Source organism: Podospora pseudopauciseta, chromosome 3 (genome assembly GCF_035222475.1).
Source record: "Podospora pseudopauciseta strain CBS 411.78 chromosome 3, whole genome shotgun sequence".
NCBI classification, from domain to species: domain Eukaryota; kingdom Fungi; phylum Ascomycota; class Sordariomycetes; order Sordariales; family Podosporaceae; genus Podospora; species Podospora pseudopauciseta.
In genome coordinates this window covers 3,535,179-3,553,576 of record NC_085893.1, presented here as the reverse complement: position 1 = coordinate 3,553,576, position 18,398 = coordinate 3,535,179, and the positions used below count along the sequence as shown (strand labels likewise).

At 54.0% G+C, this 18,398-nt stretch overlaps 9 protein-coding genes across 9 annotated transcripts; 5 read left to right on the top strand and 4 right to left on the bottom strand.

Moving 5' to 3' along the window:
- Nucleotides 1-51: 51 nt before the first annotated feature.
- QC763_310085 (uncharacterized protein) lies at nt 52-1,110 on the top strand (the record flags this gene model as incomplete). The annotated part of the gene is made up of 1 exon (XM_062911461.1): nt 52-1,110. One exon carries the CDS (start codon nt 52-54, stop codon nt 1,108-1,110), a length of 1,059 nt encoding a protein of 352 aa, XP_062767492.1.
- Nucleotides 795-3,037, bottom strand: SPT14 (Phosphatidylinositol N-acetylglucosaminyltransferase GPI3 subunit). The gene is made up of 2 exons (XM_062911460.1): nt 2,412-3,037; nt 795-2,346 (listed from the first exon to the last, which is right to left on the bottom strand). The coding sequence occupies exons 1-2, from the start codon at nt 2,888-2,890 to the stop codon at nt 1,386-1,388; spliced, it is 1,440 nt and encodes a 479-aa protein (XP_062767491.1). The 5' UTR covers nt 2,891-3,037; the 3' UTR covers nt 795-1,385.
- Nucleotides 3,038-3,220: 183 nt separating this feature from the next.
- On the top strand, nt 3,221-5,869 carry DBP6 (ATP-dependent RNA helicase dbp6; the record flags this gene model as incomplete). The annotated part of the gene is made up of 1 exon (XM_062911459.1): nt 3,221-5,869. The coding sequence occupies one exon, from the start codon at nt 3,221-3,223 to the stop codon at nt 5,867-5,869; it is 2,649 nt and encodes an 882-aa protein (XP_062767490.1).
- A 951-nt stretch (nt 5,870-6,820) lies between these two features.
- Nucleotides 6,821-9,904, top strand: LHS1 (lumenal Hsp70 protein; the record flags this gene model as incomplete). Its single annotated transcript, XM_062911458.1, has 1 exon — nt 6,821-9,904. The coding sequence occupies one exon, from the start codon at nt 6,821-6,823 to the stop codon at nt 9,902-9,904; it is 3,084 nt and encodes a 1,027-aa protein (XP_062767489.1).
- Nucleotides 9,905-10,087: 183 nt separating this feature from the next.
- Nucleotides 10,088-11,081, bottom strand: QC763_310050 (uncharacterized protein; the record flags this gene model as incomplete). Its single annotated transcript, XM_062911457.1, has 3 exons — nt 10,088-10,919; nt 10,972-11,000; nt 11,052-11,081. 3 exons carry the CDS (start codon nt 11,079-11,081, stop codon nt 10,088-10,090), a joined length of 891 nt encoding a protein of 296 aa, XP_062767488.1.
- A 753-nt stretch (nt 11,082-11,834) lies between these two features.
- Nucleotides 11,835-12,396, top strand: QC763_310040 (uncharacterized protein; the record flags this gene model as incomplete). The annotated part of the gene is made up of 3 exons (XM_062911456.1): nt 11,835-11,914; nt 11,971-12,289; nt 12,352-12,396. 3 exons carry the CDS (start codon nt 11,835-11,837, stop codon nt 12,394-12,396), a joined length of 444 nt encoding a protein of 147 aa, XP_062767487.1.
- Nucleotides 12,397-12,435: 39 nt separating this feature from the next.
- QC763_310030 (uncharacterized protein) lies at nt 12,436-13,296 on the bottom strand (the record flags this gene model as incomplete). Its single annotated transcript, XM_062911455.1, has 1 exon — nt 12,436-13,296. The coding sequence occupies one exon, from the start codon at nt 13,294-13,296 to the stop codon at nt 12,436-12,438; it is 861 nt and encodes a 286-aa protein (XP_062767486.1).
- Nucleotides 13,297-13,712: 416 nt separating this feature from the next.
- Nucleotides 13,713-15,786, bottom strand: QC763_310020 (uncharacterized protein; the record flags this gene model as incomplete). The annotated part of the gene is made up of 2 exons (XM_062911454.1): nt 14,448-15,786; nt 13,713-14,386 (listed from the first exon to the last, which is right to left on the bottom strand). Exons 1-2 carry the CDS (start codon nt 15,085-15,087, stop codon nt 13,713-13,715), a joined length of 1,314 nt encoding a protein of 437 aa, XP_062767485.1. The 5' UTR covers nt 15,088-15,786.
- On the top strand, nt 15,255-18,081 carry QC763_310010 (uncharacterized protein). Its single transcript, XM_062911453.1, has 8 exons — nt 15,255-15,893; nt 15,967-16,119; nt 16,178-16,383; nt 16,438-16,887; nt 16,968-17,208; nt 17,263-17,426; nt 17,484-17,549; nt 17,600-18,081. The coding sequence occupies exons 1-8, from the start codon at nt 15,843-15,845 to the stop codon at nt 17,913-17,915; spliced, it is 1,647 nt and encodes a 548-aa protein (XP_062767484.1). The 5' UTR covers nt 15,255-15,842; the 3' UTR covers nt 17,916-18,081.
- Nucleotides 18,082-18,398: the final 317 nt, after the last annotated feature.

Genomic DNA, 18,398 nt, shown 5'->3' with positions numbered 1-18,398 from the left:
TTTGCTGTATTGTACTATTCTTTTCTGTACAATCTGTAAAGATCATCAACCATGGCCAGCCGTGTCAAAGGATGGCTTGATCGCCGAAAGAGCATGAGCTCTCTCAAAGCATCCTCCCAAGCAGTCCCGAACAATGATAACCCTTATGGGGCGGACTACAACAAATCGACTCCGAGAAACGCAGGCATGAATTCGCAGAGGTATTCTTCCATGTCTGTCTCATCTCGATACTCAGGGGCTCTTCCCGGGCGCAATAACCTTGGCCCCATCGAGGAAGACAACAACGGCGGGTTCCTGCCATATCGCCCTCCCCCTCAAAATCCCGCTCCTCCAGCAGCATCGCAATACGACCTGGGATACGGCCGCCCGGCACCGACACCGGTGCAATACTCTGCTCCTCCGGTCCCCGTTCAGTACCAGCCTGCCCCATCTTCGTATGCTCCCCCAACGCAAAGCTTCAATCAGCATCTCGGGCCAAACCAATACCAGAACCACCCGATCCCCCCCGGAACCCCCCCGACACCAAACAGTCAACACAACAGCCTGACCAACGTCTACACCAGCGGCAGCAGCAACCCCAGCTCCTACGGCGGAGGCGTGAGCACCCCTGACACCAGATACAGCAGCGACAGCCTCGGCGCCTCCAACCGCGGCTACAACAACTTCCCCCCCCAGCCTCCGCAACAGCAACAGGACTCCAAACCACCACCGCCTCGCCCTTTTACCCTCTGGAAACCCCAACCCCAGCCCCAACCCGTCAACAACCCGCTCCCTAAACCGAGCGACTTCTCCAAGCAGGCCAAAGCCTCTCCCGTCGAGGTCCAGCGGTGCATAAAGCTCCTCCGCGCCTTGTTCAAGCTCCGGATGAAGATCTGGTCCGCGCAGGAGTCCCACTGGTCAACGCACCCAAAGACGATTGAGAACATGGCACAGGCGGACGACTTGCTGAGGGATATCCAGAACATGGTCGGGGACTGGCAGAACAGCATCGCAAAGGGGCAGATGTACTGGGACGAGGAGGAGAGGGCGGAGCTGAGCGTGATTATGCAGAGCCTGAGCATGTTGAGGCCGTACGGGATGGGGGGCGGGCATGGGTTTAGGCAGCAATAGGGGGAGTGGTTGAGGTGGGGAGAGTGAAGATGATACCCATGTTGTTTTTTTTCCTCCCTTCCTTCTTGACCATCTGGAGAAAATGTTAGCATACACGATAGTGGTGGTGCAAAGAAGGGGGATTCATACTTGCCTTGCATACCTAGTCAGCAAGCATGACAAGAATCCTATTCCTACTGGGGTGTTACTATTCTATACCAAATTCCACATAAAATACACAAACCCATCCCACCAAACACCTGCTTGACTAGAAAAAAACAAAACAAAAAACTCCCCTACTCCCTACTCAAATCCTTCCTCTTCTTCCTCGGCCAATCCGGACAAACATCAATCACCTCCCTCGGAAAACACAGCTCCAAAAACAAAAACAGCAAGTAATCCACAATCACACACAAGCAAAACAGCTTCCCCGCCCAGATCCCGCACCCGTAATACCGCTTCAGCCGATCAATCAACGCAAAACTCTGCACCCCGGACCGCCCCCTCGTCGCGCTCCAGCTATTATTCGCATTATCCCCCTCATAATACCCATAAAACTCCCCCTCCGAAATCGCGCCGCAGATACCGTTATACACCCTCTCCGTCCTCACCGCGACATTCTCCCAGCTGTACATCTCCCTCACCTGCTCGTGAAACAACTCTGTGCGGACTTTGTTCGCCCTCATCGAGGCGATCGCCCTCCCCGTGGCAGCCACCAGGTCGTCCTCCTCCGGCTTGGCAAACACCGTCATGTGACTCGGCAAGACCTCCGGGATCCCACCGACCTGCGTGCAGACTACATACAACCCGCAACTTGCCGCTTCCACAATCACCGTCCCAAACGCCTCCGTCAGTGACGGATGGAGATAGATGTGTCCTCGTACCATCACGTCCCTCACCTCTTCATGACGAATCGGACCGAGCATCTCCACCCTGTCCTGGAGGACATTCTGCTCAATCATTTGCTCTAGATCAATAGATTTGGGCCCGGAGCCGGCGATGATGAAGCGGGTGTTGGGGTGGTTTTCGAGGATGCGGGGGATGGCGGCGGTGAGGAGGTCGGTGCCCTTGTTGTAAAAAAGGCGGGAGATGACCACGATGGTGATGATGTCGTGGGGACCTAAAGGGCGGGCCGGGGGTGGGTAGGAGGGGTTTTCAGAGGGGGAGAGGGGTTTGAAGTTTTCGGCTACAACGGCGTTGGGGATGACCGAGACCATGAGGGGGTCGAGGGAGGCGCGAAGGACGGTGTTTTCTTTGCTGTTTGAGGTGGGGGGGGAGGGTAAGTCGTGAGGGTGGGAAAAGGGGTGAAAAGGGGGGTTTACCAGGTGTGGCTCACGCAAATGACATGATCTACATCACTCAGGGTGAATTTTAGCAACTTGTTGGTGAGGATACTGGCTGCATCCGCAAAGCCAAACAGTGAATGATCGGTAAACACAGTCCGAAGACCCATGGTTCTAGCGTGGAGGATGGCTTCATGGCAAAAGTTGCTTAGACTGGCGTGACCGTGGACAATGTCGATGCGCTCGCGGAGCACGATGTTGCGGAAGATGGGGAAGAAGGAGAAGACGGTCGGGAAGGTGGCAGAGCGGAAGATGACGAGGAAGGGAACATGGTAGACCTTGAGGCCGTTGGTGAGGTAGCGGACTCCGGTGCGGCCTTCGTAGGCGTGGGTGATGATGATGACTTTGTGGCCCCTGTCCATGAGCTTGGTTGAGAGCTGGTAGATGTGGCTCTCTACGCCGCCTGGTTGCGGGTAGAAGAAGTCGCTGACCATGGCGATGTTGTATGTGGGCGCCATTTTGAATGGGGGAAGTGTGAGATCCCTCTCATTTTTTGTGATTTGAGGATAGTGTTATGGAGCTGTCATGAAGACAAGAGTGAGTGTCGTGAGTGAGGTTGAGATGGCTTCATCCAATGCCCCTTCAGGGGACACCAGTGATTGGATGGCGCACGCGTTGGCCTGCGGCGGTGTTTGGGAGGGCTGCCAAGAACGGGTAGATCCACCCTCGAACGGCTCGATAAGCGATAAGCAGGGATGGCAAGAGCGGTCAATGCTGGCAATTGGACGAGCCCCAGAAAAAAGTTGGGACCCCACTGCCAATTGCGCAGAGCTCGACTGAGAGCTTGGATGTCGACTTTCTTTGCGCCCGTCTCCGATTTGCAGCCAAACAAGAGTCTGATTCTCCAGCTCTTTTCTGACATCGCGAACCATTTTAATGACATTTGGGATTTTAAATACTCCAACATGTACAACAGATACATTCCCCCACCAAAACCAAAGGCGTCGCGCCCATCTGACATACCTGTGCGACCACCGCCCGTCTACCGAGATCCAGAGCCAGAGCCACTGCCGCAATGGTCGGAATATGCAGAGCCTGCCCCTGTGCCAGTACAGACTTCGTCATGGCTTCAGCCATACGCCAAGCGTATCGACGCTACAGCACAGCCAACCAAGATTGTATTCGGCGATGACGAGCCCCCAGCTCCCAGCGTGCCAAGCTCGGGCCCAGTAGACGACACACCCAAAGTGGCTACCGAAGAGGAGGAAAAGACACCCAAGAAGTCAAAGAGCAAAAAGAACAAAAATTCCAAGGGCGACGAGGGGGGGGTAGAGGAAAAGCCCAAGAAGCGGAGGAGGGTAGAGGAGGAAGAGCAAGAAGACAAAGAGGAGGACACTCCAACTGTTGCCGAGGAAGCGGAGTCAACCGAGAATATCGCCAACGAAGAACAACAAGACAAGCGGAAACCAAAACGAGAAAAGAAAAAGAAGCCAAAAGCCGAGGAACCAGAAGAAGACGATGATGCGGTTCGGAGCAGGCATAAATCCGTGTTTGAGAAGGTCGCAAAAGCTCTCCAGGCGCAGGCTCCTGAAGATGACAAGGACAAGATGGATGTCGATGGTGCCGAGCCAGAGCAAGAGGAGGAGCCAGTCGTGGAGCACGGCCTCGAGCCGATCCCTCAGCCAGCACCAGTCGCTTTTGACGAGTCGAAATTGACGTACGAAACATTGCCGCAATGGATTGCCTCGCCAATTCGAGTTACAGAAAGTACGACGAAATCGTTCGAGGAGTTGAAGATTGCTGCCGAGCCAGCCAAGGTTCTTCAGTCCAAGGGGTTCAAGGAGGCTTTCGCGGTGCAGACTGCCGTGTTGCCGTTATTGTTGCCAAATCCCGACAGACAAGGAGATGTGGTGGTGGCTGCTCCTACTGGTTCTGGAAAGACGTTGTCATATGTTCTGCCGATGATTCAGGACATTAGCTATGGCCGGATCACGAATCTCAGAGCGTTGATTGTGCTGCCGACTAGAGATCTTGTTCAGCAGGTACAGCAAACGTGTGAGGCATGCGCTGCTGCTTTTGCTTCAAATGGCGGGAAACGAGTCAAGATTGGGACAGCTGTGGGTAACAAGGTGTTCAAGGAGGAGCAATCGGCGATTGTGGAAAAGAAGGCGAGATATGGCGCGGCGGAAGATTCCCACTCGATGGAGGCGTTGTCAAGTTGGACTGCTAACGAAAATATCAACCCTGAGGACTATGCCTCCAAGGTTGATGTGCTTATCTGCACGCCTGGTCGTCTGGTGGAGCATATCAAGCAGACACCGGGATTTACACTGGACTACGTTCGTTGGTTAGTGGTCGATGAAGCCGACAAGCTGCTGGCGCAGGACTTTCAGCAGTGGCTGAATCTGGTATTGGACAAGCTGAGCGTGGAACGAAGACCATCACGGCGGGTGTTCCCAAAGTCCAACAAGAAGGGTGTGCGAAAGGTCATACTGAGTGCCACCATGACCCACGATATCAGCATGTTGAATCTGCTGAAGCTTTCAAGGCCAAAACTGGTTGTGCTGGAAGGCACCAAGGCTGGCGATCAGTCGTTGCCGCCTCTGCTTAAAGAGTATGCCATCAAGGTCCGCGAGCCAAGTCTTAAGCCGCTGTACTTGGTCGACTTGCTTCAGAGCGAGCTTTTGGCCGCTGTGCCCCTGGTTGAGAAAGTTGCGGAGGAAGAGACAGCATCTGCATCTGAGAGCAGTGACTCGGATTCTGATTCTGATTCTGATTCTGATTCCGACTCTGGCTCTGACTCTGGTTCCGACTCTGGTTCCAGCTCTTCCGACTCTGATTCATCCTCGGAGTCTGAAGCTGATGAGCCAAAACCAAAAGCCAAGGCACCGGCTACCAAGGGCAAATTCGCCAGCTCTGCCCTCATCTTCACCAAATCCAACGAAGCCGCTCTCCGGCTTTCTCGCCTCTTGGCCATTTTGATACCTGGATTGGCGCATCTCATTGGCACCCTCACCTCAACCACTAAAACCATCCGTCGCACGCACACCTTACGAGCCTTCACGCAGGCCAAGCTCCGCATTCTTGTCGCCTCCGACATCGCCTCGCGTGGTCTCGATCTACCAAACCTGGAGCACGTCATCAACTACGACCTCCCCATCAGCGAAACAGCCTACGTCCACCGCGTGGGTAGGACGGCCCGTGCTGGCAGGGCAGGTGCGGCTTGGACATTGTTGGAGCATTCCGAGGCTAGACGGTTCTGGAGAGATTTTGCTGGTGAAGGAGAGGGGGCTTCTACGAATATCTTACGCACCACGCCGGTTGAGAGGGTCCGTCTGGACAAAAAGGAGGAGAACGGGGTTGGGGAGAAGGAGGAGGGTGCCAAGGTGGAGGATTTCAGTGAGGAGAGGGTGCAGGCTTATGAGAGGGCTTTGGCGCAGTTGCAGCATGAGGCTACGTTTTCGAGGGGGAAGAAGGGGAAGAAGGAGGGGAGGTGACATTAGTTGAAGTATATCGTGATGGGCTGTCAACGGCAGCAATGGGTGAAGGAAGATCTAATGCCAGCATTGCATAACTTGTACAAACCTAATTCTGCACTGTCCAAAGCCTTGGAGGGTAGTTGCAATGGCTGTACATAGATGATAAGTCTAGATTCTAGAGCATTCCAATCATGGAAAGACGACCGAAACGTAACATTGTGGTATCTGTACGTAACGAGACGTCCCGGGATATCTGCCGCATTCGCCGGCTCAACGGCCCCACTTCACGGCGCCGGCCCGGCAAACCCTCCGGTCAAGCGCTGAAAAGGGACATGGGGTCAAGGAGTAGTATGAGTGAAGGAAGATGCTCCGGTCTCAGATATGCTAGTCTTATGCTGCACGCAGCCTTCTGCTAATCTCGAACAATGAACTTCAGGCTTTGCTCTTTGATGCCAAGACACACTCTTGGCAATTAGCTAATCAGATACCGATCTGGTCTTGTGAGCGGAGATGATCTGATTGGCCAAAGCTCGCCCAAGCTCGGGCGTCGCATCAGTGGACAGGGGTCTGTGGGCGCTGTCAAGAAGATGTGAACAGCGTAGCCACTTTGGATTTTGGAACAGATTGATAGAACAAGAAACACCAGATCCCAGAGACGAAGAAGGAAGGTCAGCAGACTCTTCCTCAGTTGAGGCCACATCTATAACTTTTGCTCCATTTTCTTTGCGATATCTCCTGTCGCCTGCCGCTTGCCAGCCTTTGACTCTTGCGTAGCGGTGCATTCATTCTACCTATTCATCCACAGCAAGCTCCAAATTGGCGGGGAACTCGAACAAGTACCTTTTGGGTGACAGCTGGCTGGAGCTCTACTTTCCCACCTAACACCAGCACCACCAACACCAACACCAACATAACAACACCGACTCGATTGTTGTTTCGGCGACACACACACGCACACACTCGCCCACCATGGCGCGGCCAACATTATCGCCGTTGTCAATATTATTATCTGCCATCTTCCTCTTCTCCTCCCATGTCTTTGCCGTTTCCGCTGTCCTGGGCGTCGATCTGGGCACAGAATACATCAAGGCCGCCCTGGTAAAGCCGGGTATCCCCCTCGAGATTGTCCTGACAAAAGACTCGAGAAGAAAAGAGATCTCGGCCGTCACCTTCAAGCCTTCTCAAAATGGCCCCAAGAAGGGCACCTACCCCGAGCGCGCCTATGGCTCTGATGCCATGGCCCTTGCCCCGCGATTCCCTGGCGATTCGTTCCCAAACCTCAAGCCCCTCCTCGGTCTCCCCGTCGATGCCGCCGAGGTGAAGGAATATGCGAAGCGCCACCCAGCTCTTCAATTGGTTGCACACAAGGTCAAGGGAACCGCCGCCTTCAAGAGCGCCGGCGCATTTACACAGGAAGAGGAGGCATGGCTGGTGGAGGAACTGCTGGCGATGGAGCTCCAGGCTATCCGCGCCAACGCTGAGGAACTCGCTGGAAAGGGAAGCTCTGTCCGCTCTGTCGTCTTCAGCATTCCTCCCTTCTATACCATCGAGGAGAAGCGCGCCATCGAGTTGGCCGCTGACCTCGCTGGTCTCAAGGTCCTGTCGCTCATCACCGAGGGTCTGGCTGTGGGTCTCAACTATGCCACCAGCAGACAGTTCCCCAATGTCAACGAGGGAGGAAAGCCCGAGCACCACATGGTATTCGATATGGGTGCTGGCTCCACCACAGCTACTGTGCTCAAGTTCCAGAGCAGGACGGTCAAGGACATTGGCAAGTTTAACAAGACTGTTCAGGAAGTCCAGGTTCTTGGCAGTGGTTGGGACCGCACCCTTGGTGGTGATGCGCTCAACTACTTGATTGTTGATGACATGATCTCCAAGTTTGTCGAGTCTCCCAAGGCTCAGAAGGCTTCCGTGACGGCTGAGGGCGTCATTGCCCACGGCCGCGCCATCGCCAAGCTGACCACGTCTGCCGAAAAGGTCAGGCACGTTCTCAGTGCCAACCAGGTTACCGGTACCAGCTTCGAGGGTCTCTACGATGATATCGACTTCAAGTACAAGCTTACCCGCGCCGATTTCGAGGAGATGGCTTCGTCTCAGATTGAAAGAGTCAGCATCGCCGTTCAGAACGCGCTTACTGCTGCCGGACTTGAGGTCAAGGATCTTGACTCTGTCATTCTTCACGGCGGTGCTACCCGCACTCCTTTTGTTCAGAAGCAGCTCGAGAAGGCCCTTGGCGGTTCGGACAAGCTCCGCACCAACGTCAACTCTGATGAGGCTGCTGTTTTCGGTGCTGGCTTCAGGGCTGCCGAGATCAGCCCCAGCTTCCGTGTCAAGGAGATTCGCATCTCCGAGGCTGCTGTGTACCCTGCCGGCATGAGGTGGAACACTGACGAGGGCAAGCCCAAGCACCAGCGCCTTTGGACTGCCAGCTCGTACTTTGGCGCCCCTGCCAAGGAGCTCACCTTTACTAACAAGGAGGACTTTTCCGTCAACTTTTACCAGGCTCTTGAGTCTGCCGAGGCTGACACCAAGGTCTTGGCCACTCAGAACTTGACTGCCACTGTCGCCGAGCTTGTTGAAAAGCACAAGTGCGACAAGGCCGACGTCAAGGTCAAAGTCGGCGTCCGTCTCACCAACGAGGACGGTGAGGTGGACGTGACCAAGGTCACTGTCGAGTGCGAGACCGAGACCGCCGAGAAGGCCGGTATCGTCGATGGCGTCAAGAACCTGTTTGGTTTCGGAAAGAAGGAGCAGAAGCCGCTGGAAGGTGATTCCGAGAGCGAGTCTGCGGACGCGTCGTCGTCCCCGACCGATTCATCCTCGAGCACCACTGCCTCGTCTTCTGCCGCCTCTTCTGCCTCTGCCTCTGCCTCTGCCTCTGCTTCTGCCGACGGAAAGCCTGCCGAACCGAAAAGGGAACTAATTGTTATCCCAGTCAAATTTACTCTTGAGAAGTCTGGCATTCCCCAGCTCTCTAAGGCGGATCTTACTGCCATCAAGGACCGTCTCAAGGCTTTCCAGGCGTCTGATCGCGCTCGGAGACAGCGCGAGGAGGCGCTGAACCAGCTCGAGTCGTACACCTACAAGGTCCGGGACATTGTTGAGAATGAGGATTTTGTCCGCGTCTCGACCGCCGAGGAGCGGGCCAAGATTGAGAAGCAAAACAGCGAGGATAGTGACTGGCTGTATGGCGATGGTGCCGATGCCACCGAGAAGGTGCTCAAGCAGCGCCTGACCAACCTCCAGAAGCTTGTCACGCCTGTTCAGCAGAGGATCGAAGAGTTGGCCAAGAGACCTGAGCTTATCAAGGATCTCAAGGACGCCCTCAACAGCACCCAGCACTTTGTTGCCGACATCAAGAAGCAGATTGCCGACCACGAGGCGTTCCTTTCTGCCCAGGCTTCGGCCTCCGCCTCCTCATCCACCACCAGCACCGAGAGCTCGACCGTCACCGAAGCCCCTGCCTCGTCTGCCGACGACTTTGACGGCCTTGAGGATGAACCCAGCAGCTCTACCAAGACTGCCACGAGCATGGAGGACCTCAACAAGGACCGCGGTCCTGTTCCCCCTGTCTATGAACTGGCGGACCTGAAGGAAAGCGAGGAGCTTTATATCACCATCTCTGCCTGGCTCGAGGAGAAGCTCATCGCCCAGGAGAAGCTCGGCGAGACGGACGACCCCGTCCTGTTGGTCAAGGACCTCGTCGACCGCAGAGAGAAGCTCGACAAGGCGGGCATGGATCTCGCCATGAAGGGCGTCCGCAACTTCGAGAAGCGTGAGAAGGCCAAGAAGGCCAAGACGAAGAGCAAGACCAAGACGGCCAAGGCCAAGTCGACGTCGACGCAGAAGAACGGGAAGCCGGCGGCGCCGACTCTCAAGCTGCAGCCCGGTAAGGACGGGAAGATGCCGAGCCAGGAGGAGCTGAACGAGATGCTCAAGGAGTTCTTGGACAAGCAGCAGTTGGAGAATGAGAATCAGCAGGAGGCCAAGGAACCAGTCTTTGAGGATCCAGTGGAAAAGAAGGAGGAGGGGGGACATGATGAACTATAGAGGAGGGCGTCAAAAATATATGCATCATTCAGTTGTTTTGGGGGTTTACATGGATGGATGGAGTTTTGGCTGGGAGGTGCGAATTGCAAAGAAGTCATGTATAAATGTTGAATGTGTACAGATGGACAAATCGAGCTAGATCTCTACATGCTTTTTGATGTTTTGATGTTGAGGATTGGTGAATTAGACCCTCTCCGCCCCGGCCCAGGGGTCATGATGGGAGACTTCGACCCTTGGTCCACCACGGCTGTTATTGTCGTCTGGTTGTGTTTGTGTCTGGGCTGAGCTTGAGGTCCCTCCATAGCCACTGCCAGTTTCGTGACCACCCTGCTCCTCCTCCTCCACTCCCCTGTCAATATACCTCCCTTCCTCACTGTGACCTCTCCCCCCCGTCAAAAGCGGCCGTCTCCCCTGCCCTTCATCGTCCTGTACAGTGAAAATCTCCACCACCCTCCCCAACCACACCTTTTTCCCTTGCCCCCCCCTCCGCTGTGTTTTAAACACCACCAGTGAAAGAAGCTGAACAATCCCCGCTACCACAACAACACCCAGCTCCACCCCGGTTGTTTTGTTCAGGGCGTCTTCCCACGGTCCAGCGCAGGGTGTGTGCCGGTTGAACTGCTTCTCGCAGCTGGAAACATCGCCGTTGTTGCCGCTCGAGGGAAAAGGCCAGGCCATGTCCTTGGTTGATTTGAAGCCGCAGCAGGAGAGGGAGTCTTGAATCGTGCGGATGGGGGTGGCGGAGTGGGATGTCCAGAGGGATCGCCAGGTTGTTTGGAGGGCGCAGGGGAGATAGGAGGATGTGAGGGTGGCGCCGAACAGGGTGGACAAGATGATGGTGAGGAGGAGTTGGAGAGCGTTGGATAAAAGGGGGAGGAGGGGTTTGCGGGGGTGGGAGGAGGAGAAGAAGGTTAGGGAGGTGGTGAGGAGGGAGAGGAGGGGGAGGAGGATGGTGAGAATTGTGAGGGTGGGGGAGAGGGGGAGGGAGAGGGTGGTGCTTGTGTGGTGTTGGTAGCTGGGAAAAAGGTTAGTGATGGCGAGGGGAAAGGGGAAACGGGGGGACAGACATGGCGAGGCCGGTGAGGGTGATGATTAGCTGGGAAAAGGGTTAGCATTGGGGTGATTAAAGGTCAGGGTGGTGGCATACCAGGACGTAGAGGGCGAGGAGGAGGGCCATGGCTGCGTTGAGGGGCGCCGAAGCAGCACGTCTGGTGCAGTTTAACTCGCGATCAAAACGGCTAATATGAAGCCGAAGTGACAAGTTCAGGGACAAGAAAGGAAGAAGAACATTTGTTTTGCTTGTCGTCCAGAATTATAATCTGAAGTTTGTCGGACAGCTGTACCACGACGTCAACAGCCGGATTTTACCCCGCCCGAGGCCTACAGCAGCAAGAAGCCTCCAATCCCAACGTTTTGAGCCTCGCAAAGAGGTATACCATTGCCCGCAACATGATCTGGCTGCCTTTTACTGGGCGGATCATGTGCTGTCCTGTCCGGATTGGCTGTCTAGCTACTCATATTCACACGCCCAACGAATGAGCACCGTAGAGAAATGTGACCACAAGGGCACCCCTATACAAAAGAACAGCAGCGCCAACTCAAACACCCGCGGCCAGTCAACAGCCGCAGCTGTGTTGGTGATTTTCGCTTCCAGACTGCCGGGTCAGCCAATGCTGCCTCCGCCCCCAACAGGCATCGCTAAGAACTTCACAATATGCAGCGAACCGCTGACCTGGAGGGCCCAACATGTTGCAAGTTCGAAACCAGCCCAAAAGAAAAGCCCTGGGGGACTAGAAATGGACACATTTTACCATGATTGAGGCGTATAGATTGATCAGGCACCGGACCTCTGTTTCCATGATGTTATCCATTATTTTTCTCAGCATTGCCTCCTGTGCTCAGTAATTTTATTTGTAAATTATCCAAGAAAATGGCCCGGAATAAACCCCGTCTGTATGTGGCATTGTATGCCAGAGGAGGTGCTGCCAGGATGCCAGGAGGCGAGGACAGGTGAGTTGCCTATCCCACGCTCGGGAGGTCTCGTGCTAACAGTGTAATGCCTCCAGATATCACTGGGCTCTGATCACCGGCCCCAAGCGAGAAGCCGATGCTTCTCGCGGGAAACGATACCATGCCAAAGAGCCACGACCAGGAGTGTGGGAGTACAGCGAACAAAACACTGGCACCGCATCCACCCTCATGATCCTGGTCCGTATCCGTACCGCCAAAGTCAAGAACATGGTCCGGCTCGAACAGGTACTGCGGAGTGTACCCATTAGGGTTGGGCAGCCGGGTTGGAACTGCGTGGAGTGGGTCAGAGAGGCGTTGTCAGCACTGGCCGGAGACGGGAAGGCCCTCGGGACTTCCAGGATTGACTGGCAGACTGTGCGGGTCACGGCGATGCGGTATGTGCGGCAAAAGGCAGCTGAGCACCGGTTTGATGGCAGAGCCAGGCCGGGCCAGTTCAATCCCCGGGTGGTGCCGACTTTTGACCTGTTGGCCGGAAGGGAGGTGATCCAGTAATGTGTAGACTAGATGTCAATTCCGAACTCGCCAAAGTAGCGCCGGCGCTGCTTTTCCATCTCCAACTCGTGCGGAAACGGTTCCAAGAATTGGTCAACGTGATCTCTCCAGAAAGCCAACCGTGGGGTGACGTGCCAAGTTGACGTGTACTCCCAGTAAGGCGGCATCCATCCCGCCATTTCCCAGTCGATAATCGCCGTGATGGTGTCTCCTTCGGCCATGATGTTGTTGGGGCTCAAATCGTTGTGTGTAAAGACGGGTTTCTGCGACTCTGATGAGTTGTTATACTGAGCAACTAGCTCCCTCAAACCGGGGAGTTTTCCCTCGAGGTCATCGTCAATTTCATCAACGCTGCCAATATCACCACAGAGCTTTCGATGGAAATCTTCAATAGTCTTAAAAGGCCCCCAGTACGGACCGTCAGGAAGGCGACCATCGCAGATAGGACCACCGTCCACGTTCGCAACCCCCGTGATATTCTCTGGAGGCGATAGCCGTCGAAGCTCGCTAGCCATGGTTCGCAACTGATCAAGAATGCGAGTCCTAGATTCTTCCGACCGCTCGCTCCAGTCCTCTGAGAGTATGCGTCCTGGTACTCTTTCCATCAAAATATACACCCTCTCGCCGTGCTCAAAACTGCAGTAGACCTTGGGGACTGTAATCGATGTGTTTTCGGCCACAAAGCGCATCGCGTTGGCCTCAGCCAGCGTCGTGAACGCCCCCGCCTTGATGCACCGCTTTGATGACACGCAAACAATGCCCCAGGGCGATTTTCGCAGACGGCGCATCCATCCGATAGAATTCAGTCGAAATAAAAAGAGCGTGATAAACCGATTGCAAGCCGTGTCGTTGATTGGTTTCGACTCCATGGCAACCTCTGGTGTGACGCGCGCTGATGTTTAAGTGAGAAGATGAGTTCCAAGGCCGAGCGTGTCGCGACCAACACACCGAGATGGACAGGCGGTGCCAGACATCACGTGTTTCTTTTTCGTCACTAACTCTCTTTGACAAAAAAAGGAGGCCGAGAAATAGTGAAGAGATGGACGAAGCGATTCGAGATAAACAAAATATATTTGACGTCTTCTTTGGATGTCAACCGATGAACGATCTTGGAGCTGGTGGCAACGGAACACGTGATGGAACTAATGGAGCTTTGGGGTTAGGGTTCCTACTTGTTGTCTCGCTCACCAACACTTCAGGACCCACCATCAAAAGGGGTCACGAGATATGGTATGTTGATGCAGATTAAACTTTTACATGTTTACGCCTGCTCGATACGCCGCCATTATTCTATCCCGAGCTCATATTTCCACGCATTTATCTTCGTCTCTCGCACAGCCCATATTGAGTCCTCAAGCTCCTTCTGTCTCGCCTCAATCCCCTTGGCAAGATGAGCCAGTACCTTGGAGGCAAATTCATCAGATTTCCCTTCCTTCTTTTCTATATTTTTGTATATTTTACCAGCAAAACCAAAGATCTCGATCAACGATCCAGCCCTCGCGGGGCTCTTGGTTGGTGGGGATGGGTCAGGAAGGTTGACACTGGCCGGTTGTGAATAGTAAACGCCGGCAGCATGTGGATGGTAGAAGCCGTGGAGCTCTGGGTTGTAGAAGCTTGTACGATCCGGTTGAGAGCCGCTTGCCGATTCAGGTCCAGAACTTTCGGCGCCACTGCCCCCGGAACTCAGTGATGTTGGCACACTAGGGCTGAGCGAAACCCTGTGTTCGTTGAAGGGTCGTGTCGGTGATGTCGAAGCGGCGCCGTTCACCTCGCCGCTCCCCGTGAATAGCTTCTCCAAAGTGCGCCCTACTCTTGCGGGAAAATCCTCCATGTTGGCGAGGTATCTTTCAATGGCGTCTTTGGTGGAGTCTTTGACACAGTGCCTGTAGTCGCTTTGGTTGCTGTCCAAATATCGACGAAGATCGCTTCTCATGGACTGAATCTCGCGATCCCTGATACCTACATTCGAGTCGTTAGATAACGCTGTATGTCTCTGGCAGATGAATCCCAAAGTATTTACCTTGAAGGTTCTGGAGCGGCACAACGGGCGTCAGGATAGCAACGCTTTCTTTATTTCCTGTCCATATGGCCAACTTCAGATGCTTTCTGAAATGATGCTCCCAGCCAAACCAAAGGAATATGTTGGCAAGCTCAGCGCTGCACACGCAGCTGTCGCCATGGTAGACCTCGCACTCCCGAGTGAGACCCCAAGGCCGATCGTCTCTCGAAATCGGGTCAAACTTGCAAGCTATGACATCGCGACGTCCATCTGGTCCACGCTCGTGGCTGAAGATCTGTAAGGGCAGGGTGGCGGGGTCGGGAGGGCATTCGCACACCCAAGCGCACTTGCAAAAGGAAATAAGATGCTCGAACGTGCTGGGAATATTCCCTGTTGAAGCAAGATCACTGAGAAAGCCCCGGAAGTCGCTGAGACTAACACCTGGTGTCAGGGATGTTGGATGGGGAGGTTCGCCCTGTCTCTGGAAGCTTATCTCTTCTGGTCTCCGCTCGCTGTCGTCTTCGAGATAAACTATGCGCCGCTTGAGGAAAGCGCTGCGTTTCTTGACGCGCGTGACCTCATCGGGAGACCAAGAGATGAGGCGCTCGGTATGGTTGTCGTCATGTCGGAAGAGGAGTCTGCTGCATACGGGAGCGGCCATTTCTATCTATGACACTGTCAAAACGATCGCGAGAAAATGGCCAGAGCGACATGATGTGTTATCTGTTGGTCATTACAGGATTCCAGGGGTCGAATCGATGCTTTTTGTTCACCCACACTACCTAGGTAGGTACCTATGTGCCTCACAGCTTGGAAGGGTCAGAGGGAACCCAAGTCCAGAGGACTCCCCCTCCCTCCGATACCATGCATATTTGGTTTTGGTGGGGGTTCCTTTCTCGGTGTGGGCAGCGGCACCAGCCCCCGCCTTCTTTCATCCCGTTCTGATCCGGAGCTCTTCAAGGAGGGAAATGCGGGCAAGCAGCGGTCGCCTTAAACTCGGTTGCAAGGAGACACCCACCCACCTCGTGGAAATGGAAATTGGTCAAAGCTGGACCGGTTTGGTTGCCGGCTGTGCTAATATTGTCATGAAGCCTCCGTCTCCTGGCCAATCAATTCCTTATCGCAACTATCACACCTCAAGCCACCGCTTTGCCGCCCGCTGCATTGTATTTTGACGCCTTCACACCCCGGGTCCCGATCCGGGTTGGGAAGACTTTTGCACAAGGCTAGAGCTGGCTGTGCTCTCGTCTGCCGCGTCACTGCGTTTCTGAGAAGGATGACATCTTTGCTCTGGCCGGTTTGCTTGACTCGGACTGTCATCATGTCCAAATCCCATTAAATTGCGGCCCTCTTCTTACCCTCGTTTTCTGTTGTTCACATGCGCTGACATTCTAGACGGGCGGCGACCTGATTCACATGGAAAGGATGGCAGCTCCAATCTTGACGCGTGCCGATGTCACCCTTGATGTAAGTTGCTGTGCCAGAGCAGAAACCGCCATGAGACTGGAAGCTGATTAGGATATCGAACCGACTCGAACAGAAAGCTGATATCGCTTGGCTGATGATATGCTCAGCTCTTGTTTTTCTTATGGTTATATCGATCTCTATGGTTTACTCTGGGCTTGGAAGCCGGTTGTTCGCCATCACCTTGTTCAAACAGCCCCTGCTCACTGGTGCTATGATATCTTTCCAGGTACGGCAATTCCAATTTGTTCCCCACCTCACAGGTTGTCTGACCTCGACACATTCAGTGGTACTTATGGGGTTACGCCTTGACATTTACTCCTGGAAACACTTGGTTCGGCAGCCTGTCAACGGCAAATGGTCTACAGATGTCGCCCAGCGATGTCTACTCAACCAACCAAGGGTCATCAGTCACGACCAGTGAAGGGCCATCCGTCCAGCATCTTCCAGAGCTAGCCTTTGCCCTCTTTCAGGGCATGTTTGCAGCTTTTACGTAGGCCCTCGCCATCGCCCGTTCAAGACCTGATACTTGCTAACCCTAAACCAGTGCTGCTCTCATCTGCGCAGGCACAATGCAAAAGATGCACTCAGCAAGGTACCTACTTTTCGTCAGTGTATGGTCAGCTGTAATCTACAGTCCAATTGCTCGGTGGTCTTGGTACAGCGAGGGCTGGTCTCACCAACTGGGCAGTATGGACTTTGCTGGCGGCACCCCAGTGCACATAGCGAGCGGCGCCGCTGTTGCCGCCATGTCTATTTTTTACTTCTTTGAGTCCAACGGGTGGCAAAGGGCCTACTTGCACCTATCAAGTGTTACGAAAAAACGTATCAATGAAAACCTCCCATGGGCAGCGGCCATGTGGGTCAAAAGCTGGTTGTTCAACACCTCACCATGGCTCCCAGAGTACAAACAGACCGACATCATTCCAGGAAGGGATTACGAAGTATACGACGTCAACCAAGCAATCTTTGGGACTGGGTTACTTTGGTTTGGCTGGTATGTAGTTGCCCCCCAGGGCTCTTCTTTGCGGAGTCCAAAGCTTCCCCTCGTCAGACCCCATCTGACACATTCAACAGGTTCGGTTTCAATGGGGGTTCAGCACTTGGGGCAAACAGCCGGGCCGTATCTGCATGCTTGGCCACACACGTGGCAGCTTGCACTGGCGGTACTACCACTGTGTTCCTTCACTGGGTTCTAAAACAGATATACATGAGGAGCGCCGATTATGAGCCGCGCGAGTTTAGGAGGCTCACTGCCGTGCACTTCTGCGATGGGGCTATCGCTGGGCTTGTAGCCATCACGCCAGGAAGCGGTTATGTCAGTGGCGAATCTCAAGGCTTTGACAATCTTGTATTAAGCTAACAATGCCAGGTTCCTGTTTCTACGTCGGCTATATTCGGCATTGTCTCAAGTTTTGTCGTGTACATGTTGAAACCCCTCACTTCTGATTATCTCCCAGATGACGAGCTCAAAGTGTTTCTCATACACACCGTTAGTGGTTTCATCGGAATGTTTCTGACTGGGTGTTTCGCGAGGTAGGAGAAGAATCAGTCACCTACACCGGATAAGACTTGTATCTGACAGCTATGCAGTCAAGAAGTTGTTGAATCGGACGGCTTCTCCATATTGACGACAGCATCGGTGTCTGAACGTCTCGGGTAAGCTTCATGGCCAGCGTAGAGACGACACAGCTACTGACAGTTACTAGAAATCAAATGAAGGATGCCTTCGCCGGGCTTGGCTACAGCTTCTCCGGCACCATTATAATTCTAATGATCGGCAGATCTATCATGTTCGCAGTGAAATGGATGCGATCAGATAAGACAAAGAAACGGGCTGCTAACGCTTGGAGCGAGGCTAACATCTTCAAATTTGGAACGGATGGAAGTCCGGCAATCCAAGACCGCCTGCGGGCACGGGAGCGTCATACATGGGAAGATGATGCGATGGAAGGTGGCATTCCCCTCAGGACACCTGACAACGATCGTGGCCCATCACCAAGGCAGTGGAACCGAATGGAGTGAGCCGAAAGTTGGAGTTTGGGCAGAGTGCAGAAAGTGGTTCGGCGAATGATGATTCTAAGCAGATAAAGGCGTTTAATGTATGATTAGAAATGGAGGTCATTGTTTGAATCAAAAGTCTTGAATGGCTCACGAGAGACGACCACGATCTGAGCATCATTTTGAGACGGACTTTGGATCCCTCGTCTAATTAGTCCCTATATATCGCTGACTCATGTTCTCTTCGGGAAATTGAAATTTCGGCAGAGCGGCCGCCACTCCAACCCCCTGAATCGAACATGAATGCGGCGTGATGACTCCTGTGGAAACAAGCCACAAAACCGTATCAAGCCAAAGTTGGCGCAAGGCGTCGATGTCCGGCTGCGTCGACCGCGAACCACAGTGGCGGCTCAGCTATCAATAGTACCTAAGGTAAGTACATCACCACAGTTCCCACGAATCAAGATGCACTTCGACACGCCGGTTATGTTTCTCTCTTATCGTCTT